Source organism: Mesoplodon mirus (assembly GCF_964341445.2).
Source record: "Mesoplodon mirus genome assembly, chromosome: 12".
Taxonomy (NCBI): domain Eukaryota; kingdom Metazoa; phylum Chordata; class Mammalia; order Artiodactyla; family Ziphiidae; genus Mesoplodon; species Mesoplodon mirus.
This window is the reverse complement of record NC_138988.1, coordinates 24597911-24625556: the sequence shown is the minus strand read 5'-3', so window position 1 is coordinate 24625556 and position 27646 is coordinate 24597911. Positions and strand designations below refer to the sequence as shown.

The following is a 27646-nucleotide window of genomic DNA, read 5'->3' as shown; positions in this document are numbered from 1 at the left end:
GGAAAACATAGGAAGAACACTCTTTGACATAAATCACAGCAAGATCTTTTTTGACCAACCTCCTAGAGTAATGGAAATAAAAACAAAAATAAACAAATGGAACCTAGTGAAACTTAAAAACTTTTGCACAGCAAAGGAAACTATAAGCAAGATGAAAAGACAACCCTCAGAATGGGAGAAAATATTTGCAAGTGAATCGACAGACAAAGGATTAATCTCCAAAATATATAAACAGCTCATGCAGCTCAATATTAAAAAAACAACCCAATCCAAAAATGGGCAGAAGACCTAAACAGACATTTCTCCAAAGAAGACATACAGATGGCCAAGAGGCACATGAAAAGCTGCTTAACATCACTAATTATTAGAAAAATGCAAATCAAAAGTACAATGATGTATCACCTCACACTGGTCAGAATGGCCATCATCAGAAAATCTGCAAACAACAAATGCTGGAGAGGGTGTGGCGAAAAGGGAACCCTCTTGCACTGTTGACGGGAATGTTAATTGATACAGCCACTATGGAGAACAGTATGGAGGTTCCTTAAAAAACTAAAAATAGAATTACCATATGACCCAGCAATCCCACTACTGGGCATATACCCAGAGGAAACCATAATTTAAAAAGACACATGCACCCCAATGTTCATTGCAGCACTATTTACAATAGCCAGGTCATGGAAGCAACCTAAATGCCCATCGACAGACAAATGTATAAAGAAGATGTGGTACATAGGTACAATGCAGTATTACTCAGCCATAAAAAGGAACGAAATTGAGTCATTTGTAGAGACATGGATGGACCTAGAGACTGTCATACAGAGGGAAGTAAGTCAGAAAGAGAAAAACAAATATCGTATATTAACGCATATATGTGGAATCTAGAAATATGGTATGGATGAACCAGTTTGCAAGGCAGAAATAGAGACACAGATGTAGAGAACAAACATATGGACACCAAGAGGGGAAAGCAGGGTGGTGGAGGCGGGTGGTGGGATGAATTGGGAGATTGGATTGACATATATACACTAATATGTATCAAATGGATAACTAATAAGAACCTGCTGTATTAAAAAAATAAAATAAAATTCAATAAAAAAGTTTCTTCCTCTTTTTAGAGTAAAGATACTTTACATAATAAAATAATTTAAGTTAAGCTCCTTAACCTCAGTCCAGGATTAAAGATGAGATGCTTCCTGGCCAGGTGGAAGACCTATAATCCCCTTAAAAGTTGATGAGCTGTCTCAGGATTAGGACAGAGCAGATCACCCAAGTGCTAACACTTCACAAGTCTTTCACGTTCTCTGAGTCTCAATTCCTTGTGACCCCCTAACATCCAGTTAACACATGTAAAGAGCTTAGAGTAGTACCTACACATGGAAAGAATTTAATAAATAGGACCTATTATTATCATGATCTGTATAAAAAGAAATGTATTAACTATAAAGTTGCCTTCAATTCCATATTTTTCTTCTATCAAAGGCATATAAGAGAAAGGGTAAAATAAAGGACATGCAACATATCACTTTTGAGGGCAAAATAACCAAAATCTCTCGAGCAGCACTGTCCAACAGCATTTTCTATGAGGGTGGAAAGGTTCTATAACTGCACTGTCCAATATGGCAGCCATTGGCCACATGTGGCTATTCGGTTCTTGAAACGTGGCTAGTTGGACTAAATTTTACATCGTATTTAGCTTTAATTAAATAGCCACATGTGGATAGTGACTACTGCACTGGACCTGGAGAACAGGCTTAATTGGACCAACATGATCCACTGCCATGAAATGCATTTCCTTGCCATTTATTTATTTATTTTTATTGAAGTAGAGTTGATTTACAATGTTGTGTTTGGTAACCTTGAGTTTGTTTTCTATGTCTGTGGGTCTATTTCTGTTTTGTATATAAGTTTATCTGTATCATTTTTTCCTTGTCATTTAGAACAGCCTGTGACAGAGGGCATGGGCTTTACAGGCCAACAAAACTGGGTTGGAAGTCAGGCTGTCTCACCTTCATGCTGTGTGATTTTCGAGGTGGTCCATCTCCTGCTGCCTGTTTCCCCAGCTCTCATGATAAGCTCTCATCCCAGAAAGTTCTCTAAAGGATGATGAACATTTATGAACACAAAGGGCCTTGCATTAATTCATAGTTTTCCTTCAATATAGATGATTTTCTGAAGACCTACAATGTGCCAGGCATGATTTTAGGTGGTGGGGATCAAATAATGATTGAGACCCAGTCCCTACTCTCACAGAGACCACAAGGAAGCCTCCATGGCCTGAGAAAGAAGGACAGAGCAGAGCATGATGGCGGTGGACACTGTTTTCTTTTCTACGGAGCGGTCAGAGCAGGCTTCTTGAAGGAAAGGACCTTTGAGCAGAAGCCTCAAGGACAGGAGTTAGAAAGCTCTGTGGCTCTCTGTGACAGGAAATACAGACAGAAGAAAGAGCAAGTGCTTGTCTGTGACACAGGACTTTGGACTTTACTCTGAATGATGGGACGTCATCCTGACATGAGCAGCGACTGGATCCAATTGACTTTAAATCACTCTAGCCGGAGAATGGACTAGAGGAAGCCTTGAGACCTGTTGCAAGGCCACAGCAAGGCCAGGTGCCACATGATGGATGGCAGAGGCCGGGGAAGAGGTGGGAGGATGACACGACAGAGGAGGGGGAATAGATGGGATGTGCTGATGTGAATACACAGACCCCACCACCATTAGGATACCACTCTGCCAGCAACCTGAACTCTCCTTTCCGAGGCCCTGAAGCTCAACTGAAGAGATTCTGGCAGTCAAACACTTAAGCAGTGCAATTTGCAATTCATTCTCCAGTCCATGACCAGAGGTCAAAGAGAAAAAAGGCACCTGATCACCCATGTTTAACTCTCCGGCAGCGCGGTTCTAATTATGATGGTTTTGCATCATTTCAGACGTGGAAAAACACACGCAAAGAAGAGCTAATGCTAATCCTGTGCTTGGATGATGATATTAGATATTGCTTTCCCTGTGTGGATCGATGACGATTTAATGAACTATCATCAGTAAATTTGGATGAAAATTAAGTGGCATTAATTTGCCACAGACTTCAGACCTTACTCATTCTTTCATGTATAAGATGTACTCCTTAACGGTATTGGAGCTTTTCATCTACAAGCCAGGAGGCTGCGTAGCATAGTGGGTAAGAGATCGGTCTCTGGAACTAGAATTCCTGGGTTCAAATCCTAGCTTGCATTAATCAGCTGTGTGATTCTGGGTAAATCACTAAGCTTCTCTGGGGCTCAGCACCCTCTCCTCTAAAGTGGAGGTAAGGTTTTAGTCACCTCAGAGGGCTCCTGAATTATGATATGTAAAATGTTTAGAACCAACTACACCTGGCACATTGCAGAAGCATTTAATGTTTTTATGTATTACAAATGCTTTAAGCAAGGAGGAGTCTTATACATGCTTCCCAACTAAACCAGAAATTTCTCTTTTGCTTTATACTAAGCAAATTCAGCTGTGGAATCTCAACATCTACAACAAAAGCAATTCCTTCAATTCTTTTTTTTTTTTTTCCTACTAATCACTGCCTTCATTTCCCACAGGGTCCTATTCAGAATCACACTGTAAACGGATGGTTCCAACATGGTCACAAGAGTGGGATGCTGTGAGGTTTTATTTCCGCCTGTGTGTACATGCATGTATTGCTTGTACCATGGTTACAATCCTGGTACATAGTAAGTAATCAATGATTATAGTAACATTATTACTATCACTACCATGATTTTCATATTTCATTTTGCCTTTTAACATCTTTTTATCTTTCTGAAGTTATGAAGAGTGACTACAAAACTATATAATTAATTTTCTAATGTGACTTGCAGAGAAAGTTTAATTTATCCAGCTAGTATTTACTAAGACCTTATCACATGCCAGGTTCCCCATGACATGCCAGGGATACAAAAATGCAAGGTGGATATAGTCCTCCCCTCCAGGAATCCTAACATTTCATTACTTTATATCCAGATCCTAAAATTACTTAGTACCCTGACAAGAGCACTCAGTATACAAAGCATCACTTCTAATTCTGTTGTGATCAGTAAAAGCCACTGGAGAGTTGTGCTCAAAAGAAGCATCTCTGAGCCCAAGTCTTCCTTTCTATCCTCCTCTGAAGTAGAAAAATATCAAATTTGGGAGCTGCAATGGATCTTAGAGAAGATGGAGAAATCTGTTGCTTAGAAATCGGACTTTAAAAGAAGAAATTACTTAGAAATGAAAATAACTGTTAAGTTATAAACTTATTTCACTCTCAAGTTATATGTCACAGAATCAAAATGAGAAGGGACCACGAGAGCAGAAGACTAAAACTGATTGCAATTCTGATTTTACATCAGCATTGCCAGTGCAGCTTCCAAAAAAAATACAGGTGCCTGCTCATCATGCACTGAAATTAAAATTCTGCAGGTACATGCTAGAGTTTGCTTTTTCTTTTTTAAAAAAGAAACCCACCATACCCAGTGGCTTCTGATACTAGGGGATATCAGTAAAACACCACTGATTTATCATGTGACTGCTTCTAGGTCAGGAATTGGCACAAATGCTACCTTTTTTCAGATGACTTGCCTAAGGTCACAAAGGGAATAAAAGCAGGAGTTGTAATTTAAACTCGCACTGTCTGACTCTCAATCTTGTGGTCTTTCCCTTACACATCAATGAGGCCATTTTTTGGCATAAAGTTGGAGTTAGCAGGGGTCACCCTAAAGATGAGATAGTGCAAAATATCCATTTATTTGGATAAAGAAATGAGTCTCAGGGCAAGAGTTGTAACCCAGTCAGAGGTACAGAGGACCTATGGGCACAGTTTGAACTAGAGGCGGGCTCCTGGAACCTCTAGTTCAGCTTTTTCTTCAGTACACTTTTTCTCTCTAAAGTAAAACACACATTCTCCACTTTCATAAAGTATTCCAAATTGTCTTTTAAAACAGAGTATTCTGGGCTTCCCTGGTGGCGCAGTGGTTGAGAGTCCGCTTGCCAATGCAGGGGATACGGGTTCATGCCCCGGTCCGGGAAGATCCCACATGCCGCGGAGCGGCTGGGCCTGTGAGCCATGGCCGCTGGGCCTGCACGTCTGGAGCCTGTGCTCCGCAACGGGAGAGGCCACAACAGTGAGAGGCCCGCGTAACGCAAAAAAAAAAAAAAAAAAAAAAAAAAAACCCAGAGTATTCTGACTCCACCCCAAACGAGATCTTCAAGAGTGTCATACCTCCTACTAGGTATAAATTAGCCAAATATACAAAATACACAGGGGGCACAGGTAGTTATGCTACATATAATATAATCCCCTTTAAAAAATTATTTATTTATTTGGTCGCGTGGGGTCTTAGTTGCGGCAGGTGGGCTCCTTAGTTGTGGCTCACAGACTTAGTTGCAGCATGCATGTGGGATCTAGTTTCCCAACCAGGGATCGAACCTGGGCCCCCTGCATTGGGAGCTGGGAGTCTTATCCACTGTGCCACCAGGGAAGTCCCAATATAATCCCTTTTCTTTTTCTTTCTTTTTTTTTTAAAACCATTTTTAAAGTCTTTATTGAATTTGTTACAATATTTTTTTAAATTAATTATTTTTGGCTGTGTTGGGTCTTCATTGCTGCACATGGGCTTCCTCTAGTTGCAGTGAGTGGGGGATATTCTTCATTGCAATGCGCGGGCTTCTCATTGTGGTAGCTTCTCTTGTTGCAGAGCACAGGCTCTAGGCGCAGAGGCTTCAGTAGTTGTGGCACGCAGGCTCAGTAGTTGTGGCTTGCGGGCTCCAGAGCACAGGCTCAGTAGTTGTGGTGCACAGGCTTAGTTGCTCTGTGGCATGTGGGATTCTCCCAGACCACGGATCGAACCCATGTCCCCTGCATTGGCAGGTGGACTCCCAACCACTGTGCCACTAGGGAAGTCTGAATTTGTTACAATATTGCTTCTGTTTTATGTTTTGTTTTGGCTGCGAGGCATGTGTGATCTTAGCTCCCTGACCAGGGATCCAACTCGTAACCCCTGCATTGGAAGGCAAAGTCTTAACCACTCACCACCAGGGAAGTCCCACTCCCTCTTTTAAAGTAAAAGCTTTATGGAACAAATTCTACATCTTTTGTAAATTAAAAAAAATATATTCAAAACAATAGTAATCACCTTCTAGCATGATTTTCCAAACGCTTAAAAAAGCCTCTAGACTCACACTGGTGTCAGGTGATGGGCTGTCTGAATGCAAATGTCATGTGAAAAATTAAGAAAAATAAAAGGCATTCTCCTTACTGGCCAGCAGAGGGAGAAGGAGGAAAGGACTTACCATGGGAAGATGGGCAGCCAGGCACAGGAAGGAGGCGCTGCCCTTTAAGAACTTGAGTGACATCCATAGGCACGGACATGTTTATAAAGAAGACACTTGTAAACAAATAAGTAATGGTCCCGGCTGCCAGGGTTATGGATAGACATGCCCAGCAAGCCCAAGCCTGACCTAGGAAACTGTCTCCAGAAATTTACAAATGATATTTCAACCTCTGCTTACTTCCATTGGTGGGAGGGGGATTAAAGAAAAAAAAAAATGCTAAAAACCAAAATGCACCTGATTTCGACCAGAACAAAAATAAAAAATGAGCTTGGGAGTTAAGAGTGAAAACCAAAATACAAATGCAGCTAAGTTCTGCCCCAAAGTAGAAAAGACTAGTTCTTTAAAGCATAGAAAGCCCCACCTTTGAGATATTTATTCCTGAGAATCAAGAGAGGTGTAGACTTAATGAGTTTATCAACCTGCTTACCAGGAGTTATGACGGAAATAAGATTCATTAGAAAGAATCAGTGAAGTGGTCATTTACTTTCTCATTTAACCTAGCCACTATCTTAAATGATCATCAAATCTTCTCATTTACACCCCCATCACACAAGAGGAATGATTAAAATGCCAGCCCCAATTCAAGTAACTGACGTATGGCAGAAACAAGTACATTTATATGCTTTCTAGAAAGATTAATAGTAGCTGGTGTTAGCTTGCCAAGTGCAGATGTACAAACCTTCTATCTGACACATAAATCAAACATAAGACATATGGCATATTTTAAAGACTGCTGATGTTACAGTGATTTTAAATTACTCAGGTTCTGGAATAAACTATGTAGATGTTGACTAATGTGGCAATATATTCTGGATCTTCCCTTATTAATTTAATGTTATAAAATATAATGGCATTAACCAAAAGAAGGTCTTAGGAATTAAGAAGAGAAAATGTAAACATATTTGAAATCAAGTGGTATATTTTTATGAGTTGTTTGCTAATTTGGGCAAATTCATTACAATATGGCTCCAGTAACCACTGTAAGTTAGTAAATTACAATGAGACTTTACTTTTTGGTCTCCTTAAAAGTGAACTGAATGGAAAAGAAAAAGTGAACAAAATGACAAAAGAAACGAAGGAGCAAATAAATGAAGAAGGAGAGCAGGGTGATTTATGATGTCAAATGAGCAGCGGCTGAATCAGAGATGCCCTGATGTACCAAGAACTATTTAAAAGTTTCCAAGTTGCCGGCCACTGAAACCAGCAATTGTGCAAAAATCAGTGGTGTTCAGGGTTAAGTAGGGGAGAGCACTAGACTGGAAACCAAAGAATCCAGGCGAACTTCTCAATCCTACTGTTGGCTGGTACCTTCCTTTTCAGGGATGTGGTAAAAATGACATGAGAGGTGTGTGTAGGTTTGAAAAGCACTCTGTAAGCTGCTCGCTGGTCTGTACGTGCAGGTGCCATCCCCCCACCCTCTCCCTCTCCTCCTCATCCTTAACCTCAAGTCACTTCCTACCACATCTTGGTCACTGCTTAAAACAAAATGGTCTGTGCAGTCAAGTGGTCTAGGTACAAGAAGAAGCTTCAAAATTTTATTGGTAGAAATAACTTAAAAAAAAATTCTGCCAAAAAAAAAAAAATCTGCAAATGGGTTTTACACCTGTTCAAGAAGGGTGGACTGAGCACTGTGATTCACTCAGACAGTTCTGAATTTTGGATTTCCTTCCCACAACTCCAATCATTTTGATCACAGAACACACAGCTTCACGAGAGCCCGAGGACATGGTTGTTGCGACATAAACAAGTTTTTCTGTCTCAATGAAACCGAGAGGAAATAAAAGTCTGGGTCCTGATCTCTTTTCAGAGGGTCAGAATACTCTGTGCATGAAACATATCCTATTGGCAAGGGTCAAGGAAATGATCAAACTCAGGCCCATTGTGGGAGGTGATCAATCAAGATTAGTCACAAACACAGACCCAGGAGCAAGACATTTCAACAGACGGAAAACGTTTCTCAGTGTGAGGTCCTGGGAGTTCCGGTGGCGCAGAGGTGGGGGGTTGCTGGCAGGGGAAAGAAAGCCAATTGTCTCAGGATTTAGAATACCCCATTTCTCTGAGATCCTTAACCCCTTCATGCTGAGATGTTTTTTAATACGATTGGTGGAGCCATTGTTGCTGCCAAGTATAAATAATCACGTATCCATTCATTTATTCATTACCTATTCATTCATAAACACCTAGCGGGAGTCAGGTACTGTGTTAAGTACTGGGGATACAGCTGTCAACATGAAGAGGTGGGCTCTGGCTTTATGGAGCTTATATTCGAATGAAAAAGAGAGAGTAAAGGGAACCCTCCTACACTGTTGGTGGGAATGTAAACTGGTAGAGCCACTATGGAGAACAGTATTCAGGTTCCTTAAAAAACTAAAAATAGAGCTACCATCTGATCCAGCAATCCCACTCTTGGGCATATATCTGGAGAAAAACATAATTCAAAAAGATACACACGGGCTTCCCTGGTGGCGCAGCGGTTGAGAGTCTGCCTGACGATGCAGGGGACACGGGTTTGTGCCCTGGTCTGGGAGGATCCCACATGCCGCGGAGCGGCTGGGCCCGTGAGCCATGGCCATTGGGCCTGCACGTCCGGAGCCTGTGCTCCGCAATGGGAGAGGCCACAACAGTGAGAGGCCCGCATACTGCAAAAAAAAAAAAAGAAAAAAAAAAAAAGATACACACACCCCAATGTTCATTGCAGTGCTATTTACGATAGCCAGGACACGGAAACAACCTAAATGCCCATCAACAGAGGATGGATAAAGAAGATGTGGTACATATATACAATGGAATATTAGTCATAAAGAAGAACGAAATAATGCCATTTGCAGCAACTTGGATGGACCTAGAGATTGTCACACTGAGTGAAGTCAGAGAAAGACAAATATCATATGATATCGCTCATACGTGGAATCTAAAAAAAGGGTACAAATGAACTTATCTACAAAACAGAAATAGATTTACAGATGTAGAAAATAAACTTATGATTCCTGGGGGTAAGGTTGGGGGAGGGATAAATTGGAAGATTGGGATTGACATATACACTCTACTATATATAAAGTAGACAAACAATAAGGACCTACTATACAGCACAGGGAACTCTACTCAATACTCTGTTATAACCTATATGGGAAAAGAATCTAAAAAAGAGTGGACATATGTATATGTATAACAGATTCACTTTGCGGTATGCCTGAAACTGACATAACATTGTAAATCAACTATACTCCAATAAAAATTTTAAAAACTACACTCCAATAAAAAAAAAGAAAAAGAGAGAGGAAGAAAAAGAAGTAAATATACAAAACAATGGCTTGTGATAATAATGATCATGATAAAAGCTATTAAGAAATGGGGTGATGCAGCAGAGATTACATAGGAGTGCTGGGGGCTACTTTAGATAAGGAATCAGAGAAGCCCTCTCTCAGGAGGAGCCCTGAATGAGACTGAGCCAGCCAAGTGAAGAGCTGGGGAAAAGAGTCTTCCAAGCAGTGTAAACAGAAAGTGCAAAGGCCCTGAGACAGAAGGACTTAGAGTAGTGAAGGCACTACAGAAAAGAAGCCAGGTGGCCAAGCACAGTGAGGAAGGGAGAGGAGTGTGAGATGAGGCTGGAAGAGTGGCTGAGAGCCACGTTTTGCATGCACACTGTGTTGACCAGGTCCAGGAGACTTAAAAGATAAAGGTTTTCAAAGCTTAATGGGTTTTAAAAGGCACAGTCTGATTTACATTTAAAGGTATTGAAACAGAGCAGGACCCTATGGTCCTTTCCACGCCATGTCCTCCACCTGCCTTTTGTCTGTAGAAAAACTCTACTCAAAGAATAACTTTAATCAGAGAAGTAAGAAAATGCAGAAGCTAAGGAAAACAGTCAAACAGAACCAAATAATAACAGTTTAGTCATTAAGCAAAGTCAGGGACCTTTAGTTCCTTCTCAAGGGCTAAACATTCACAGCCATATCCTTTGAGCTGGTTTGTAGATACAGAAACCCACACCAGGTGGAAGAAGCTAACTACATGATGACCAGACTGCAGCCATGACAGAAGCTGCCACAATTCTGAGAACTGGTCTCAAAGAAATGGGAACAAACTGACCCTGGAACTGAAGACTAACTGTACGTGAAACAATCAAGATGACACTGATCAGACCACTGCTTGGCCAATTTCAAGACGACTGTCAGAGCTGACTGTGCTGTTTCTGCATGTAACCCTCTCCCTCTGGCTATAAAAACTCTTGCCCACTGACTGTCTGCTGGGAGGGAATTGGCCTTTGGACATGAGTCCACCCTCCCCCCAGGCTGCCCGCCCCTGAAATAAAACAAACTTTCCTTTCCACCAACCTTGCCTTTTTATTAGCTTTTGAGTGGCAAGCAGCCAGACCCCACTTTTGGTAACAGTATCACTCTAGCTGCATCTCCCTTTCTATAAATACATAAAGTATAAACATAACCTTTATTCTAAAGAGGCTAGCATTTAGAGAAATCAGAAGGCATTTTGAATGCATTTCCCAATATTTAAATAAAAATGATCTTAAAGGAACAGACATTCAGAAAGCCCCAATTAGCTACCTGATAACCAGTAAGTACAACAATGGATTTGGGTTTAAAACCAATGAAAGATAATAAATCTACATACCTCCTCGTTGCACTAACAACGTGACCTCACTTCCTTTTGGACATTCGATCAGCATGTCCACAACTTGGTTGTGAGTCAGAGCCTGCACGTTCTTCTTATTAACTTCCACTATAAGATCCCCTTCCTTCAGGCCTCGGCACCTGGGACTGTCGACAATCTGTTTCACTCTTTGGCCGCCACCCCCAGGACTGTCCGCAATAGTAAAACCAAAGCCCATTGGCCCTTTGACTATATGAACAGTTATGAGTTCTGGCTGAGTGGCTATGGAGGAAGCCAAAGAGACAGTGTCATTGGGGTAACCATGGGAACCGTTTGAAGCCACGTCTGCAGGGCTGCTTGGCCTGGCGTCCTTCATGCCATTGACTTTGCCTGTTTTACTACTGTGACTAGCCGGCGAGTCATAGGTCTCTTGCCCATTCACAATAATTGGTTCTTTATCCAAAATGGCCACAGAGGTCACTAAACTCGTGTTGGGGTCATCTGGGTCAAAAGGCAATGGATAACCTCGGCAGAGTTCAAGGTCCACGCTGGCACCGATGGGAATGGACTGGAAGATTTTCACAACTTGTGCATGCGTGTGTCCCAAAACACAGGTGTCGTTCACACTCACAATCACATCTCCTGCAAAAGAGTTGACGGTTAAAAAAACTGCCCAGAAAAGTTATATCAATTTTATACTATCAAATCTTACCAATACGAAGCTGAACTGAAACTGTTTGGGGGTAGTACCGTAAAGCACAAAGAGACTGCTTCTATTAGTAATTTTATGCTAATCAGGCATTTTTGTAGCATCTAGTATCTTCCCTGCTAATGAGAATATAATGATCATTGAAAGAACACTGGAGCGTTCTTCTAAAAAAAATTCTCACTATAAAAAACCAAGATGAGAATTCATTTATTCAGATGGATCTACATTTTTAGTAAATTACTGCCTTACTGTACTCAACAGCACCCTAACAGTTCCCCAAAATGAAGAAATGTTAAAATGCTTCAAAGCTTTTCATTTATACCAGGGAATGCATTTACTTAGTGCAGGAACCTTGTTCGTTCGCCAAGTTTCTAAAGGACACTTAAAACTTATGAAATCATGGTGTCATCTGGTCCTGACCACACAGGACCATGTAGTGTCTCATACCTGTTTCCATCTTGCCGTCCAACGCGGCGGGACCATCTAGGACCAAGCTCTTGATCTGCAGAAACTCGTCAGGCTCATCCCCTCCAACGACCGTGAAGCCAAAGCCACGACTGCTTTTCCGCAGCTTCGTGTGAATGAATTTGCCTTTCAACTCTGAAGGGTTTCGTGTAAAAAAGGGTTTGCCTGGATTAAAACAAGAAATGTATAAGGAACATCACCAGGAGTGAAAAGATGAATTAACTAAGAAATGATAACAACTTAGAGATAACTCTCCAAGCTCCTGTGCTGGGGCATGTGGGCACAAAGGTGCCCTAAGAAAGTCCTCTCTTGATTTCAGTACTAAGGGAGTTCCTAGGCCCCTTTGTGTAAGGAGGGGGATAGGGTACATATTGTGTCACCACAAAGATCCAAAAGAAAATGTAAGAGAAGGATGACATTGGTGTCCATCGTCTGACATGGATCCCTAGTTTTACTGCATGTAGTTTGATAGCAAACTACATGAAGTTCTTCAGAGAAAGAGGAGTGGGTCTTTGCTTGGTGTCTTCTGTTTTGTCATAGTTTATATTTTCCAGTATGGCTTCCAATATATTGCCTTGTGCTTGGCTTCCACTTATAAAACCAATTAAGCAAAAACTTTAGCTTTCAGACAAACAGAAAATTCATTCTGAAACTAAATAGATAATACTAGGAGACACAGTATAGTCACAAAGAATAACTTGATAAAAATGGAGAATCACTATTTAAAAAATTAAAGAGTCTGGGCTTCCCTGGTGGCGCAGTGGTTGAGAGTCCGCCTGCCGATGAAGGGGACATGGGTTCGTGCCCCGGTCCGGGAGGATCCCGCATGCCGCGGAGCGGCTGGGCCCGTGAGCCATGGCCGCTGAGCCTGCGCATCTGGAGCCTGTGTTCCACAATGGGAGAGGCCACAGCAGTGAGAGGCCCGCGTACCACCAAAAAAAAAAAAAAAAAAAAAAAAAAAAATTAAAGAGTCATAACTCTACTGTGAATTGAATTCTAAACTTCACCTGATTTTTTCCTGTTCATTTGCATCTTTTAACAATTTGTAGAATTGCCTAGATATGTCTGCTGCTAAAACTTAATATTTAAAAAATGTTTAGGACATGTGGCTTAGAATATTTAAGGAAAAAGAAAAAAACCTAAACTAAACAAAACAGTAACAAGAGCCAGATGGCTCCAAATTCAGTCGTCTTATTTAAAATAAATTAATAGACATACAGCTTCCAAACATGCTACCTAAGGTTTTATTGAGTTTTCTTGATAACATTCATAAATAACATTTTGTACACAAACCCAAAATTTTATTCGGTTTGGGCATTTCTCTGTAATTAAGAAGCTCATTGGAATTTCCCTGATTATCCCCGGTAGTGACCGTCATTCTATGCTCAGACTCTTTCAACTCTCTTAATTATATTTCCCATCTCCCGCCCTTGCCACTGCTTCTCCACCTGCCCTATTTCTTTCTTTCTTTTTTTTTTTTTTTTTTTGCGGTACGCGGGCCTCTCCCGTTGCTGAGCACAGGCTCCGGACGCGCAGGCTCAGCGGCCATGGCTCACGGGCCCAACCGCTCCGCGGCATGTGGGATCTTCCCAGACCGAGGCACGAACCCACGTCCCCTGCATCGGCAGGCGGACTCTCAACCACTGCGCCACCAGGGAACCCCTGCCCTATTTCTTTTCTATCAAAAATGTTATACAAATAAATAAATAAATAAAAATAAAAAACAAACAAACAGGAGAAAAAGTCTCCATGTCTCCATATACCCCTGCACTACGAGGCTGGCACCCAGGAAGGACAGTTATTTTTGGTTAGCTGTATCTTTTTTAAAAGGTCTCTGGGCACACATACAATATTTAATTGCACATTTCAAAAGTTTCTGGCTCTTAAGAAGGCTGTTTTAAATTGCCTGGAGTCACAGGTCTGCTCACTCACCTCCTCCTCTCTAGAGCAGTCCCAAGGCTGGTGGGAAGCATGACAAACTACAGCCCTGTCACCTTGGCTAATGAAAGGTGAGACCTAGCAGGATTCACCATGCGAAGTCGTCAGCCAGAGCACCAGGGAGGTGATGTCAAGTGCAGCCAGGGCTTGTACTGAGACAGTTGCTATGGTAATTACTAGATGGAAAATCGAGGACCGTTGAGATAACCCCCAAATTTTCCTTTTCGGGATACGTGAATAGCAGACATTCTTGAGGCAGAGGCTACTGGGGCAAGCTCGAAGGGAAATGTATTTCACTTATGCAAAGACATCAATAGTCATCACCTTCTCAGTGAGGCTTTCTCTGTCCACCGTATTAAAAACTGCAATACCTCCTTCAACATTCACAATCCCCCTTATCTGCTTTATTTTTGTTGTTAGCATTGACCACCATCCCACACAGTATACATCTTACTTATTGGTTGGGGCTTTTGTCTCCCTCTCCCCAGCCCCTTGCAGGAGGGGCACTACCCATGCCCACACATACAACACTAAAATGCAAACCCCATGAGGATTTCTGCTTGTATATCCAGCGTGTAGAACGCGGCCTGTTTCATTGTATGTACTCCAAAAATGTGTGTTGAATGAATGAATGAAAAACAGCGCAAAGAAATGAGATTTAACGTGTCGTTGAGAAGGCAGAAAGAGGTTGAGTGTGTAAGTTTCCCACCCTGATTATAGGCAAAGTTAGAAAATGTAAAAATGTATCCGGCAGATTATCTGAATGAAATGTTTTAAAGCCATTAGCATATTTTGAGCTCAGAATGTTTTCAGCTTAAAAGAGACATGAAGAAGACTTTTAAATTACACCACTGACTTCCTGTTTCAACACTTAACTAGGGAGGGAAGATCAGAGGGTTTCACATTTATGCATGTTTTACTACGTTTTACGTATGGGTAGATCATCAGTTACTGTAGTTTTGGAAAAGAAGTGCTTTTCTACCCACAAGCAGTGGAATGTGGAGCTCTCTGCTGCAGCCCTGTGGCACGTGTCATTTTCTAAGAGATGCTGATCTCTTTACTAGTCACCACTTGTAGATGTGGTTATGTGTGAGGATCACCTGGGCAACTTTTTTTTTTTTTTTTTGCGGTACGCGGGCCTCTCACTGTTGTGGCCTCTCCCGTTGGGAGCACAGGCTCCGGATGCGCAGGCTCAGCAGCCATGGCTCACGGGCCCAGCTGCTCCGTGGCATGTGGGATCTTCCCAGACCGGGGCACGAACCCGTGTCCCCTGCATCAGCAGGCGGACTCTCAACCACTGCGCCACTAGGGAAGCCGCACCTGAGCAACTTTTTAAAGATGTACTCATTTCTAGGGGCTGCCCTGGACTCAGTGAATCAGTATCTTCTGGGTCTCAGCCCAAACATCTACTCTTGAATAACCCATAGGTGCTTGCTTCTCTGCCAAGCTGCACTCTTCTTGGTAATACTGTTTGAATACCCTACACCAGTGCTGTCCAAGAGCACGTCCTGTGACGCAGGAAATGCTCTGTATCTGCACTGTCCAATATGGCAGCTGCTGGTCACACACAGCTCTTGAGCCCTTGAAACATGGCTAGTGGAACCAAGGAACTGAATTTTTGAGTTTTTAATTGTAATGAACTTGAATTTAACTGGTAACATGTAGCCAGTAGCAGCCAAACTGGATGGCACACATCGAGACTATGCAATGAAGTATCCCACAAAAAACTACAACAAAAAGGTGTTAGCCAAAAGTTAAACTGTTCCTAATGACAGCTAGGTGCTCAAATCTGTGCTCTACTACTTCCTGGCTGTGTGGCTTTGGGCAAGTTACTAAACTTCTCTCTGCCTGAGGGTCGGATGCATAAGTGGAGGTAATGAGGGTACCAACCTCACCATTCACATGATGGTTGTAAGGAAGAACTGTGGACAGATAACATAGGTAAAGTGCTTAGGGAGGTGGCTGCTGCATAAAAGAGCTCAATAAATGTAGGCTATTATTTTGATGATGGTGGTGGTGAAGTGGGTGGGGTAAACGGACAGCTACAAAAATCTCTCTCTGAGCATAAGGTGAAAGATGGAGAGACTTCCTAAGAGCAGATCTCTTTAAAATTATTTGCTGGGATGAGAAGTACACTCTTGATCAGAAGCAAGTTTAGTTGAGCAGTGAACTCAGCAAAATTAATACCAAACAATCTAACCCTATTAGCTATATAGCTTCTTCCTGAGAGTACTGTCAGGAACGTAGACCAGGATGCTTAACCAGCAGGCAGGGAACTCAGAGTTGTAACCTATTATGATAATATCCAATTTAATGTTTCTCACAATTGCAGCTTGGAGTCAAAGGGTATGGATTTAAACTGGCTTCTGTATCCATTATTTCCAAAGATATGACTATATTTGAAAGACAAGAATCAATGTAGAGACTATGCAGTAGAAGGGTTTTCAGAATAATGACTAGTTCCCACAGGGAGTTCAGTGAGCCTCTCCCAAACCCTAACCACTATGGGAGCCTAGAGGACTAAAGTAAAAAAGAAAAGGAAAAAAAGGCCTAAAACAAGAGAAGAATCTGAGATAAAGTTCCTAATAGAGATCAATTCCATCCGGACTCTTAACTCAGCTGGTGCACTAAGCATTTGGCACTCAGAACCTGTAACTTTAAAGCTTTAATTGATTTAATCTCTAAGACAATTCTTTAAGGAAGCTAGGTTGGTTATCATGGATGTACATACGTTGTTTCACACAATAATAAATGTAGCAGAGGTGATTAGGTCTAGTTCGGGGTATCCCCCAGTGGGAAATAAAACCAGTCTCCTGCCTCCACAGGATTTAAAGTCTGAAGAGGAAACTGCTGTTAGATAATTGAACACAAATAAACACTAATTATCAACAGTTAAATTCTATAAATAAGAAGTTTAAGATGGGAAGTGTGAATAAGACAGGGGAATCCAGCAAAACCTTAGATGAGTAGAAGTTAGCAAAGCAAACAGTGGGAGGAAAAGACAGCTGCAAACAGGGAACAGCATATGCAAACGCCCTGATGTGGTCCATAGTTCTGCTGATTTAAGGAATTGAAAAGAGGTTCAAGGAACTGAAAAGTTAGTGTAGCTAACTTACCATGAGCAGGAAAATAAGACAACATGAGGCCGCAGAGGAATTTCATATTTAAAAAAATACAAAGCAGGCCACAATCATGTTGATATGAATTAATATGTTATTATCTTCTATGTTCTATCTGTATTAAAACCATTAACACCATAGAAAAGAATGAAATTATTTTATATAAGTTGATATTAATACCGAACTCATGACAATATCAGCTAAAAGGGAAACAATTTTTCTTATGAAAATTATAATGGAGGAATGAAAATTAGGGAAAAGAGTTATTCTACTTATCTTTTAATGTCTAACACATTTATTTCTTTTAAAATGTAGAGAGAAGGAACACAAATTTTACAGGTTTTTTTCATGGTTCTGTAACACAAACTCCCCAACACTATCAAATATGATGCTTGTTCTATTTTTTTTATTTAAAAGAAAAAAACTAAACAAAAAACCCCAAAACCTTGTCTATCCCTTAAGAGTAATGAGGCCTGAAAGTAGCAAGATTCTGCAGCTTCCAATTTTCAAAAATGAATCTCTGTAGGGGATGCATACTACTTGTGAATGTAAATAAGTGAGACCCAATGAAGCGATGTAAAACATGCATAAATGCCAAAACTGCAGCAAGAATAGAGGTTAGAGTTTACAACACAATAATATCAAACCATTTTACATTTACAAGAAAATCTTAGTCAAAAGCAAATACGTTGACTAGAATCTTGAAATATCTAGTGTTGAATTTTCAATGTATCTTATTTAACACAATATTAAATATCTGTGGTCTCTAAATCAAGGATTCACAACTCTAAGATGACTTTGCCCCCCACCCAGGGGCATTTGGCAATATCTGGGGACTTGTCTGTCACAAAGTGGGAGGGATTCTCCCGGCACCTAGTGGGTAGAGGCCAGGAACACTGTTCAGTGTCCTACAATACATACAGGACAGCCCACAACAAAGAACTGTCTAGGAACAATTCTTTGGAATGACTTGGGAGTTACAAGATTCCACTCTTTAAAGTTTCTTTAAAAAAATTAAAAATTTGAGCCAAATTAGGATGCAATTATAAAAACACTTTACCCTGAAGTGGAGCTTCTCTGGCCTGCTCCGGATTGCTTGGGGGGTGGTTTGGAATAAGAGGAGGCACGAGCGATGAATGATCTTCTGTCCATTCTACAAGAAGACAAGAAACAGTTTGCTGTTTTTCCTTCCACTTGCTTACTTAAGATTATTTACGTAGGTCGCTTTACTTAGGATTCACCTTCTTCTTCATTATAAAACTTAATTATAAAACTACCCAAACCTATAAAACCAGAAGCAGAGAGCTTCGAATGAAAAGAAACTGGTATCTGACCCCATTAAGGATAATAAGGTCCCTCCCACTGTGTGTGTGTGTGTGTGTGTGTGTGTGTGTGTGTGTGTGTTTGTGTTTCTGTCTCTTTCTCCTAAGATCTTTGAGGATAGAAATACAACCAATAAAAATACAACTAATAAAATCTCCAGGTCTGTCTGTCTGGACAGTACAAAGTGAGACCAAGTAAAAAATATCAGGAAAGATACAGAGTTAACTAAAGCTGGCCCAATATGGGAGAAACTTCTCTAATGCAATTTAGACCTAGGCTGGGCTGCTGAAGCCTGCTTGTCTGGGGGTAGTGAAGGTGGGTTGTAGCAGTTTGCTAAGGTGCTATCCCCTATCATCTCTCAAACCCAAATGGGACCCATTACTAAAACTCCTGAGTCCTAAGTCGTACTCACTTTGGAGGCCCAGAAATAACCCACTATGAGTGACCCTTGAGATCTACCCCAAAGTCACTTTTCCAGCTAAGCTAACATAGTCAGTTGTATATGTACACTCAATTTTAACACTCATATTTCAATTGTACACTCCCATTCCCCAAACTGATAAAAAAATTAAAAATAATTTTAAATAGAAAGAGATTAAGGTAGAAAGGAGACCTTTTCAATGGGTGAGTATACTCACACACACATAGACGCATACAAACACACTCTCTCTAAAATATAGTCTATGGCAGTGGTTGTCAAACTATGACTTACAGGCCAAGTTGGTCCCAATGTCTATTTTTATAAAGCTTGTAAGCCAAGAATGGTTTCTACATATTTAAATGATTGAAAAAAGTCTAAAAAGAATATTTTGTAACACATGAAAATTACATGAGTTTCAAATTTTAGTGTTCACACATAATGTTTTACTGAAACACAGCCATGTCCACTTGTTTACATATAGTCTGTAGCTGTTTTCATACCATATGGACAGAGATGAGTAGTTTTAATAGAGATTGTATGAATAGCGAAGCCTAAAGTATTTATTATATGGCCATTTACAGAAAAAGTTTGCCAACTTCCATGCTATGGTCTATATTTATTATATTCAATATTATAATAAGAGAAGTATTATGCTTGATATTCATATACCTGATATTCACATATTACATTGAAGGGGTACTAAGCCTATTATTTTTAAAGATTGCAATGAAAAATGAGGAAACACCTAAGCACCTATTAATAAATAGATGGCTACATGAAGTGCAGAGATTCATAAAAGGGAATAATATGCAGTCATTAAAAATTACAAGGTAGGAAACCTTCAAGATGGTAGAGCAGTAAGACATGGAGATCACCTTCCTCCCCACAAATACATCAGAAATACAACTACAGGTGGAACAACTCCTACAGAACACCTACTGAACGCTGGCAGAAGACCTCAGACCTCCCAAAAGGCAAGACACTCCCCACGTACCTGGGTAGGGCAAAAGAAAAAAGAATAAACAGAGACAAAAGAATAGGGACGAGACCTGCACCTCTGGGAGGGAGCTGTGGAGGAGGAAAGGTTTCCACACACTAGGAAGCCCCTTCAATGGCACAGACTGGGGGTGGGCGGGGGGGAAGCTTTGGAGCCACGGAAGAGAGCGCAGCAACGGGGTGCGGAGGGCAAAGCAGAGAGATTCCCGCACAGAGGATCGGTGCTGACCGGTGGGCACTCACCAGCCTGAGAGGCTGGTCTGCTCACCTGCTGGGGTGGGCGGGGGCTGGGAGCTGAGGCTTGGGCTTTGGTCGGATCCCAGGGAGAGGACTGGGGTTGGCTGTGTGAACACAGCCTGAAGGGGCTAATGCACCACAGCTAGCCGGGAGGGAGTCCGGGAAAAAGCCTGGACTTGCCTAAGAGGCAAGAGACCACTGTTTCAAGGTGCGCGAGGAGAGGGGATTCAGAACGTCACCTAAACGAGCTCCAGAGACAGGCGCGAGCCGCGGCTACCAGCGCGGACACCAGAGACGGGCATGAGACGCTAAGGCTGCTGCTGCAGCCACCAAGAAGCCTGTGTGCAAGCACAGATCACTATCCACACCTCCCCTCCTGGAAGCCTGTGCAGCCCGCCACTGCCAGGGTCCTGTGATCCAGGGACAACTTCCATGGGAGAGCACACGGCACGCCTCAGGCTGGTGCAATGTCACGCTGGCCTCTGCCGCCGCAGGCTCACCCTGCATCCGTACCCCTCCCTCCCCACGGCCTGAGAGAGCCAGAGGCCCCAATCAGCTGCTCCTTTAACCTTGTCCTGTCTGTAGGAACGCCCTCAGGTGACCTATACACAGAGGCAGGGCCAAATCCAAAGCTGAGCCCAGTGCGGACAAAGAGAAAGGGAAATCTCTCCCAGCAGCCTCAGGAGCAGCGGATTAAATCTCCACAATCAACTTGATGTACCCTGCATCTTTGGAATACCTGAATAGACAACAAATCATCCCAAAACTGAGGTGGTGGACTTTGGGAGCAACTGTAGACATGGGGTTTGCTTTCTGCATCTAATTTGTTTCTGGTTTTATGTTTATCGTAGTTTAGTATTTAGAGTTTATTATCATTGGTAGATTTGTTTATTGATTTGGTCGCTCTCTTCATTTTTTTTTTATATATAGATATCTTTTTTTTCCCTTTTTTCTTTTTGTAAGTGTGTATGTGTATGCTTCTTTGTGTGATTTTGTCTGTATAGCTTTGCTTTTACCATTTGTCCTAGGGTTCTATCTGCCCTTTTTTTTCTTTTTTCAGTATAGTTTTTAGCGCTTGTTATCACTGGTGGATTTGTTTTTTTGGTTTGGTTGCTCTATTCTTCCTTTCTTCCTTTATTTAAAATATTTTTTATATTTTTTTATTAAAAATTTTTTTTATTTTAATAACTTTTCATTTCCTCCCTCCCTTTCTTCCTTCCTTCTTTCTTTCTTTTTTTTCCTCCCTTTTCTTCTGAACCGTGTGGCTGACAGGGTCTTGGTGCTCCAGCCGGGTGTCAGGGCTGTGCCTCTGAGGTGGGAGAGCCGAGTTCAGGACACTGGTCCACAAGAGACCTCTTGGCTCCGCGTAATATCATATGGCGAAAGCTCTCCCAGAGATCTCCATCTCAACGCTAAGAACCAGCTCTACTCAATGACCAGCAAGCTACAGTGCTGGACACCCTATGCCAAACAACTAGAAAGACAGGAACACACCCCCACCATTAGCAGAGAGGCTGCCTAAAATCATAAGGTCACAGACACCCTAAAACACACCACCGACGTGGTTCTGTCCACCAGAAAGATCCAGCCTCATCCACCAGAACACAGGCACCAGTCCCCTCCACCAGGAAGCATACACAACCCAATGAACGAACCTTAGCCATTGGGGGCAGAAACCAAAAACAACAGGAACTATGAACCTGCAGTCTGCAAAAAGAAGACCCCAAACACAGTAAGTTTAGCAAAATGAGAAGACAGAGAAACACACAGCAGATGAAGGAGCAAGGTAAAAACCCACCAGACCAAACAAATGAAGAGGAAATAGGCAGTCTACCTGAAAAAGAATTCAGAGTAATGATAGTAAAGTGATCCAAAATCTTGGAAATAGAATGCAGAAAGTACAAGAAACATCTAACAAGGACCTAGAAGAACTAAAGAGCAAACAAACAATGATGAACAACACAATAAATGAAATTAAAAATTCTCTGGAAAGAATCAATAGCAGAATAACTGCAGAAGAATGGATAAGTGACCTGGAAGATAAAATGATACAAACACAAAGATGATACAAACACATGGAGAGATATACTATGTTCTTGGATTGGAAGAATCAACATTGTGAAAATGACTATACTACCCAAAGCAATCTACAGATTCAAAGCAATCCCTATCAAACTACCAATGGCATTTTTCACAGAACTAGAACAAAAAATTTCACACTTTGTATGGAAACATGAATGACCTCGAATAGCCAAAGCAATTCTGAGAATAAAAAACAGAGCTGGAGGAATCAGGCTCCTGGTCTTCAGCCTATACTACAAAGCTACAGTAATCAAGATAGTATGGTACTGGCACAAAAACACAAATATAGATCAGTGGAACAGGATATAAAGCCCAGAGATAAACCCATGCACATATGGTCACCTTATCTTTGATAAAGGAGACAAGAGTATACAATGGAGAAAAGACAGCCTCTTCAGTAAGAGGTGCTGGGAAAACTGGACAGCTACATGTAAAAGAATGAAATTAGAACATTCCCTAACACCATACACAAAATTAAACTCAAAATGGATTACAGACCTAAATGTAAGGCCAGACACTATAAAACTCTTAGAGGAAAACAGGCAGAACACTCTATGACATAAATCACAGCAAGATCCTTTTTGACACACCTCCTAGAGAAATGGAAATAAAAACAAAAATAAGCAAATGGGACCTAATGGAACTTAAAATCTTTTGCACAGCAAAGGAAACTATAAACAAGATGAAAAGACAACCTTCAGAATGGGAGAAAATATTTGCAAATGAAGCAACTGACAAAGGATTAATCTCCAAAATATACAAGCAGCTCATGCAGCTCAATAGCAAAAAAACAAACAACCCAATCCAAAAATGGGCAGAAGACCTAAATAGACATTTCTCCAAAGAGGATATATAGATTGCCAACAAACACATGAAAGGATGCTCAACATCACTAATCATTAGAGAAACGCAAATCAAAACTACAATGAGGTATCACCTCACACTGGTCAGAATGGCCATCATCAAAAAATCTACAAACAATAAATGCTGGAGAGGGTGTGGAGAAAAGGGAACCCTTTTGCACTGTTGGTGGGAATGTAAATGGATACAGCCACTATGGAGAACAGTATGGAAGTTCCTTAAAAAACTAAAAATAGAACTACCATACAACCCAGCAATCCCACTACTGGGCATATACCCTGAGAAAACCATCATTCAAAAAGAGTCATGCAGCACAATGTTCACTGCAGCACTATTTACAATAGCCAGGACATGGAAGCAACCTAAGTGTCCATTGACAGATGAGTGGATAAAGAAGATGTGGCACATATATACAGTGGAATATTACTCAACCATAGAAAGAAACGAAACTTGAGTTATTTGTAGTGAGGTGGATGGACCTAGAGTCTGTCCTACAGAGTGAAGTAAGTCAGAAAGAGAAAAACAAATACCGTATACTAACACATATATATGGAATCCAGAAGAAAAAAGAATGGTTCTGAAGAACCTAGGGGCAGGACAGGAATAAAGACACAGATGTAGAGAATGTACTTGAGGACACGGGGAGGGGGAAGGGTAAGCTGGGACGAAGTGAGAGAGTGGCATGGACATATATACACTACCGAATGTAAAACAGATAGCTAGTGGGAAGCAGCCGCATAGCACAGGGAGATCAGTTCAGTGTTTTGTGACCACCTTGACGGGTTGGATAGAGAGGGTGGGAGGGTGATGCAAGAGGGAGGAGATATGGGGATATATGTATATGTATAGCTGATTCACTTTGTTATACAGCAGAAACTAACACACCACCGTAAGGCAATTATACTCCAATAAAGATGTTTAAAAAAAATTTTAAAGGTTAAAAAAAGGTAAATCTATATTAAGTAGCATTGAAATTTGTGCAAGAAATATATTTAAGTGACAAAAAAAGGTCACAAAACTAATACATAATATATTAATATATATATAAATTATAATCTACTTTTTGTAAAAAGATGCATATTTGTACATCCCCAGAAAATTTCTGCACAGTGTTTATTGCTGAGAATGGGATGGGAGCCAGTAGGGCCTCCACTGGCTTAAATGGAGAACTTAAATGTTCTCCACTCCTGAATTGTTCGTATTTTTGTGAAGAGCGTGAACTAACTTGTAATTTTTTAAAAGCACTGAAAATTAACAGCGTTTTCTATTCTTATATGTAATGTTCCTAAACTTAAAAGTTAGTTTCATACCCAGCACCTCCTCTTAACGTGCTAAAAGTGGTTTGGATTTAGATACCAGGTGCTGTGCAAAAGCTACTGAGCACAAGGTAGTTCTTTCACCATCAGAACTGTTCTCCAATGTAACGGCAGCCCCTTTCTAAATTAGAGTGGAGATTGGGTGCTTTTAAACTGGGCCCCCCACTTTAGCTGTCCAGGTTCAGGGTATGGAATCTAGCAGAGGCTCTGCATTACTCCCCACCCTTCCAGGACATCAAGTCCCCAGCACCGCAAAGGACGTGATGCTCGTGGCCAGTTCTGACCACACGGGGGTGTCAGCGCCCAGGCTTTGCCCGGAGCTCCTTGGCCCACAGATCCCGGGAAAGCGAACCTTCTGGCTGCTGCTGCTGCTGCTGCTGTTGCTCCAGCTGCTTCTTCCGTTTGGCTTCTAGAACCGGGTTCTCATATTGTGTCTTCCTGTTGATGTGGCTGGAGCAGAAGGCAGATTGCATTCAGTTAGGAAACATTGCATCCCACAAGCAAAAAGCCAATCAGTCCAAGTCCCCTGATTAGACCTGAGCAAAGCAGGTGGTCTGAGATGTTGAGCATCTTATGTCAAAAAGCACAGTTAGGAAGATACAATAAAATAAAAAGAAAAATGAATGGTTTCCATATACTGACTGCTTATTTGTACCAAGCACTGTGCTACCAGCTTTACATGCATTTTATTTTAAAAATCTTCAATAAATGCTAGGATAGAGGTCCTATTTTTATTCTTATTTTATGGATAAGGAAAGGAAGTTTCTGAGCAGTTAAGAAACAGCTCACCTAACAAAACAGAACTAGTCAACAGTAAAGAGGATTCAAGCTTAGACTGGCCTGCTTTCAAGTCCCAGGATTATAACTACTGACTCTGCCAAATGCCTAAGGAATCACGTGACAGGAGGGTGTTTCTTTAATTCAACAAGAAGTCGATTATAGAATTGTTTTAAAAGGAGATTAAAGTGAAGATGTGGTGTTGTCTGTAATAAGTAATGCCAGAAATTCTGCGTAACTTTCTACAATAGAGTTCACGGAAGCATAAGCATTTCCCAAACGATCAAGTTAAAAGAAGGACTCTACCAACATCTGTCAACTATTCTGATCAATAGGCATGGAGTCAGGATTCAAAGGATAAGCCTTAGGCAAAAAGACTCCAAATGCAGCTAACCTAAGCAAATGTGATGTGTTCAAAGTGACAAAGACCCAGATACTTCAGATGGCTCCAAAACTAATAAGGCCAAGGCAAGATAAAAATACACACATACACACACACAAACATATATATAAATCCAAATGCATATTTTTTGCCATCGCCTTATTTAGTGTATGTATATGTACATACACACATAGTACACAAACACACAGACACACAAGCATAAACATATTCCTATCTTTTTTCCTTCATCAAAATCATACTTCATAAGAATTTTGAAAATATTCCTATTATGTGACTATTTAGAACTCAAAATATTTTTTCAAGCCAGGCTTTATTTTTTAAAGACAGGCTTGTCAAGTAGGGTGGATAGACCGACTACCCTTAACTCCTATTATAGGACTACTTGTTTATTTCCTAATTCTGGTAGGCAATTTCATGCTAAGATATAGTCTAACATTCACAGGCACATGGATCTGAGAAGACAGGGAGGAGAAATGTATGGTAAGGTAACAACTCGCCCCTCACTCCAAGTCTCTTTATCCATCAAAGCTGTAGTCATCTATTCTTTTTCTCTTTTGATGCACAAATTATTTGAGGGAGAACTCAAAACAAGCCCCAATTAGACAGGAGCCCCACTGTATATCTTGAGAAAAATGATCTGTAGGGCACACAGAGGAATTTTATGAGGGTCAGAGAAATGACTAAGATCACCTTTTTTTTTCTTTTAAATTTTTTAAAATTAAAAAAATTTTTATTGAAGTATAGTTGATTTACAATGTTGTGTTAATTACTGCTGTACAGCAAAGTGATTTGGTTTTTTATATATATATACACACACACACACACACATACACACACACACATTCTTTTTTTAAAAAAATGTTCTTTTCCATCATGGTTTATCACAGGATACTGAACATAGTTCTCTGTGCCACACAGTAGGACTTTGCTGCTATCCATTCCATATGTAAAAGGCTACATCTGCTCACCCCAACCTCCCACTACATCCCTCCCCCAATCCCCTCCCCCTTGGTAACCACCACTCTTCTATGACTGTGATTCTGTTTCTGTTTCATAGGTAGGTTCATTTGTGTCATATTTTAGATTCCACGTATAAGTAATATCATATGGTATTTGTCTTTCTCTTTCTGACTTACTTCACTTAGCATGATAATCTCTAGATGCATCATGTTGCTGCAAATGACATTCAAGTTTGCCTTTCTAATGCCCCCAATCCCCAATCTTTCTGTTAGGTAAAGAGGTGGCAATGTGAGTACTGACCAAAGACACTTGCTATATTGAACTCGTAATTTTTTACAATAAGATGCTGAGCATTTTATGGCCTGGCATTGTTGCATCATATGTTTCTATCACCAGGGTATTATATGAATAACTTTTCATTGCCCGCAGCATGAGTGATAGAAAGCGTTCCAAGTTATCTTCATTGTGACAGGTAGGATTTTGATGACAGAACATTTATATGGCATGTGTTTCTTTTGTAAGATCTTTTATTATTTATTACTCATCTTTCTCAGAGGAAATGATATAAAACATTTTTCAATGTTTACCGAGTTAAGTTTCTTTTATTTTCTTTGAGTATCATCCTACCAATATATAGTCGTGATGAAAGGACCAAGTGTATGCCTCTTGCTAGAATAAGGTACATGGTAAAGAGGTAGTGATGAGGGTTTGAGACTCTTAGAAATGGAACACAGGAGCCACAGGTATGGTAAAGGCAAAGAGGCTTATACAGTCTTGCCACTTAGGCTAGTTCTCAATTTCCTTCTTAATTGTGGCAGCATTTCATATATTATTTAGATCTGTCTGACCCTTCTGGAAAGTCTGAATGAATAAATAAATGATTACTGAGAACTTCAGACTTAAGCAGGGCAAGAAATAGGCAAAACTGATTCTTTTCCTGAAGATAAACAACCCATACTCAGTGTACTGACTCCTTGCTTTTCTCATTCATTCAACTAATACTTATTATTCAGTACCTACCATAGGCCAGGACTGTGTTGGGCTTTGGTAATACAGTGATAAACAGAAGACATGAAT

General features: G+C 40.9%; 1 protein-coding gene across 1 annotated transcript in view; it reads right to left on the bottom strand.

The window, feature by feature from the left end:
- Window positions 1–27646, bottom strand: part of MAGI1 (membrane associated guanylate kinase, WW and PDZ domain containing 1) — a 620740-nt gene that overhangs the window by 70507 nt on the left and 522587 nt on the right. Inside the window, exons 10-13 of the mRNA XM_082637692.1 lie at window positions 24782–24879; window positions 18254–18346; window positions 12119–12301; window positions 10984–11604 (exon numbers count right to left, since the gene is read on the bottom strand). Of these exons, the coding sequence (XP_082493818.1) occupies window positions 10984–11604; window positions 12119–12301; window positions 18254–18346; window positions 24782–24879 (995 nt within the window). The remainder of the gene's footprint in view (window positions 1–10983; window positions 11605–12118; window positions 12302–18253; window positions 18347–24781; window positions 24880–27646) is intronic.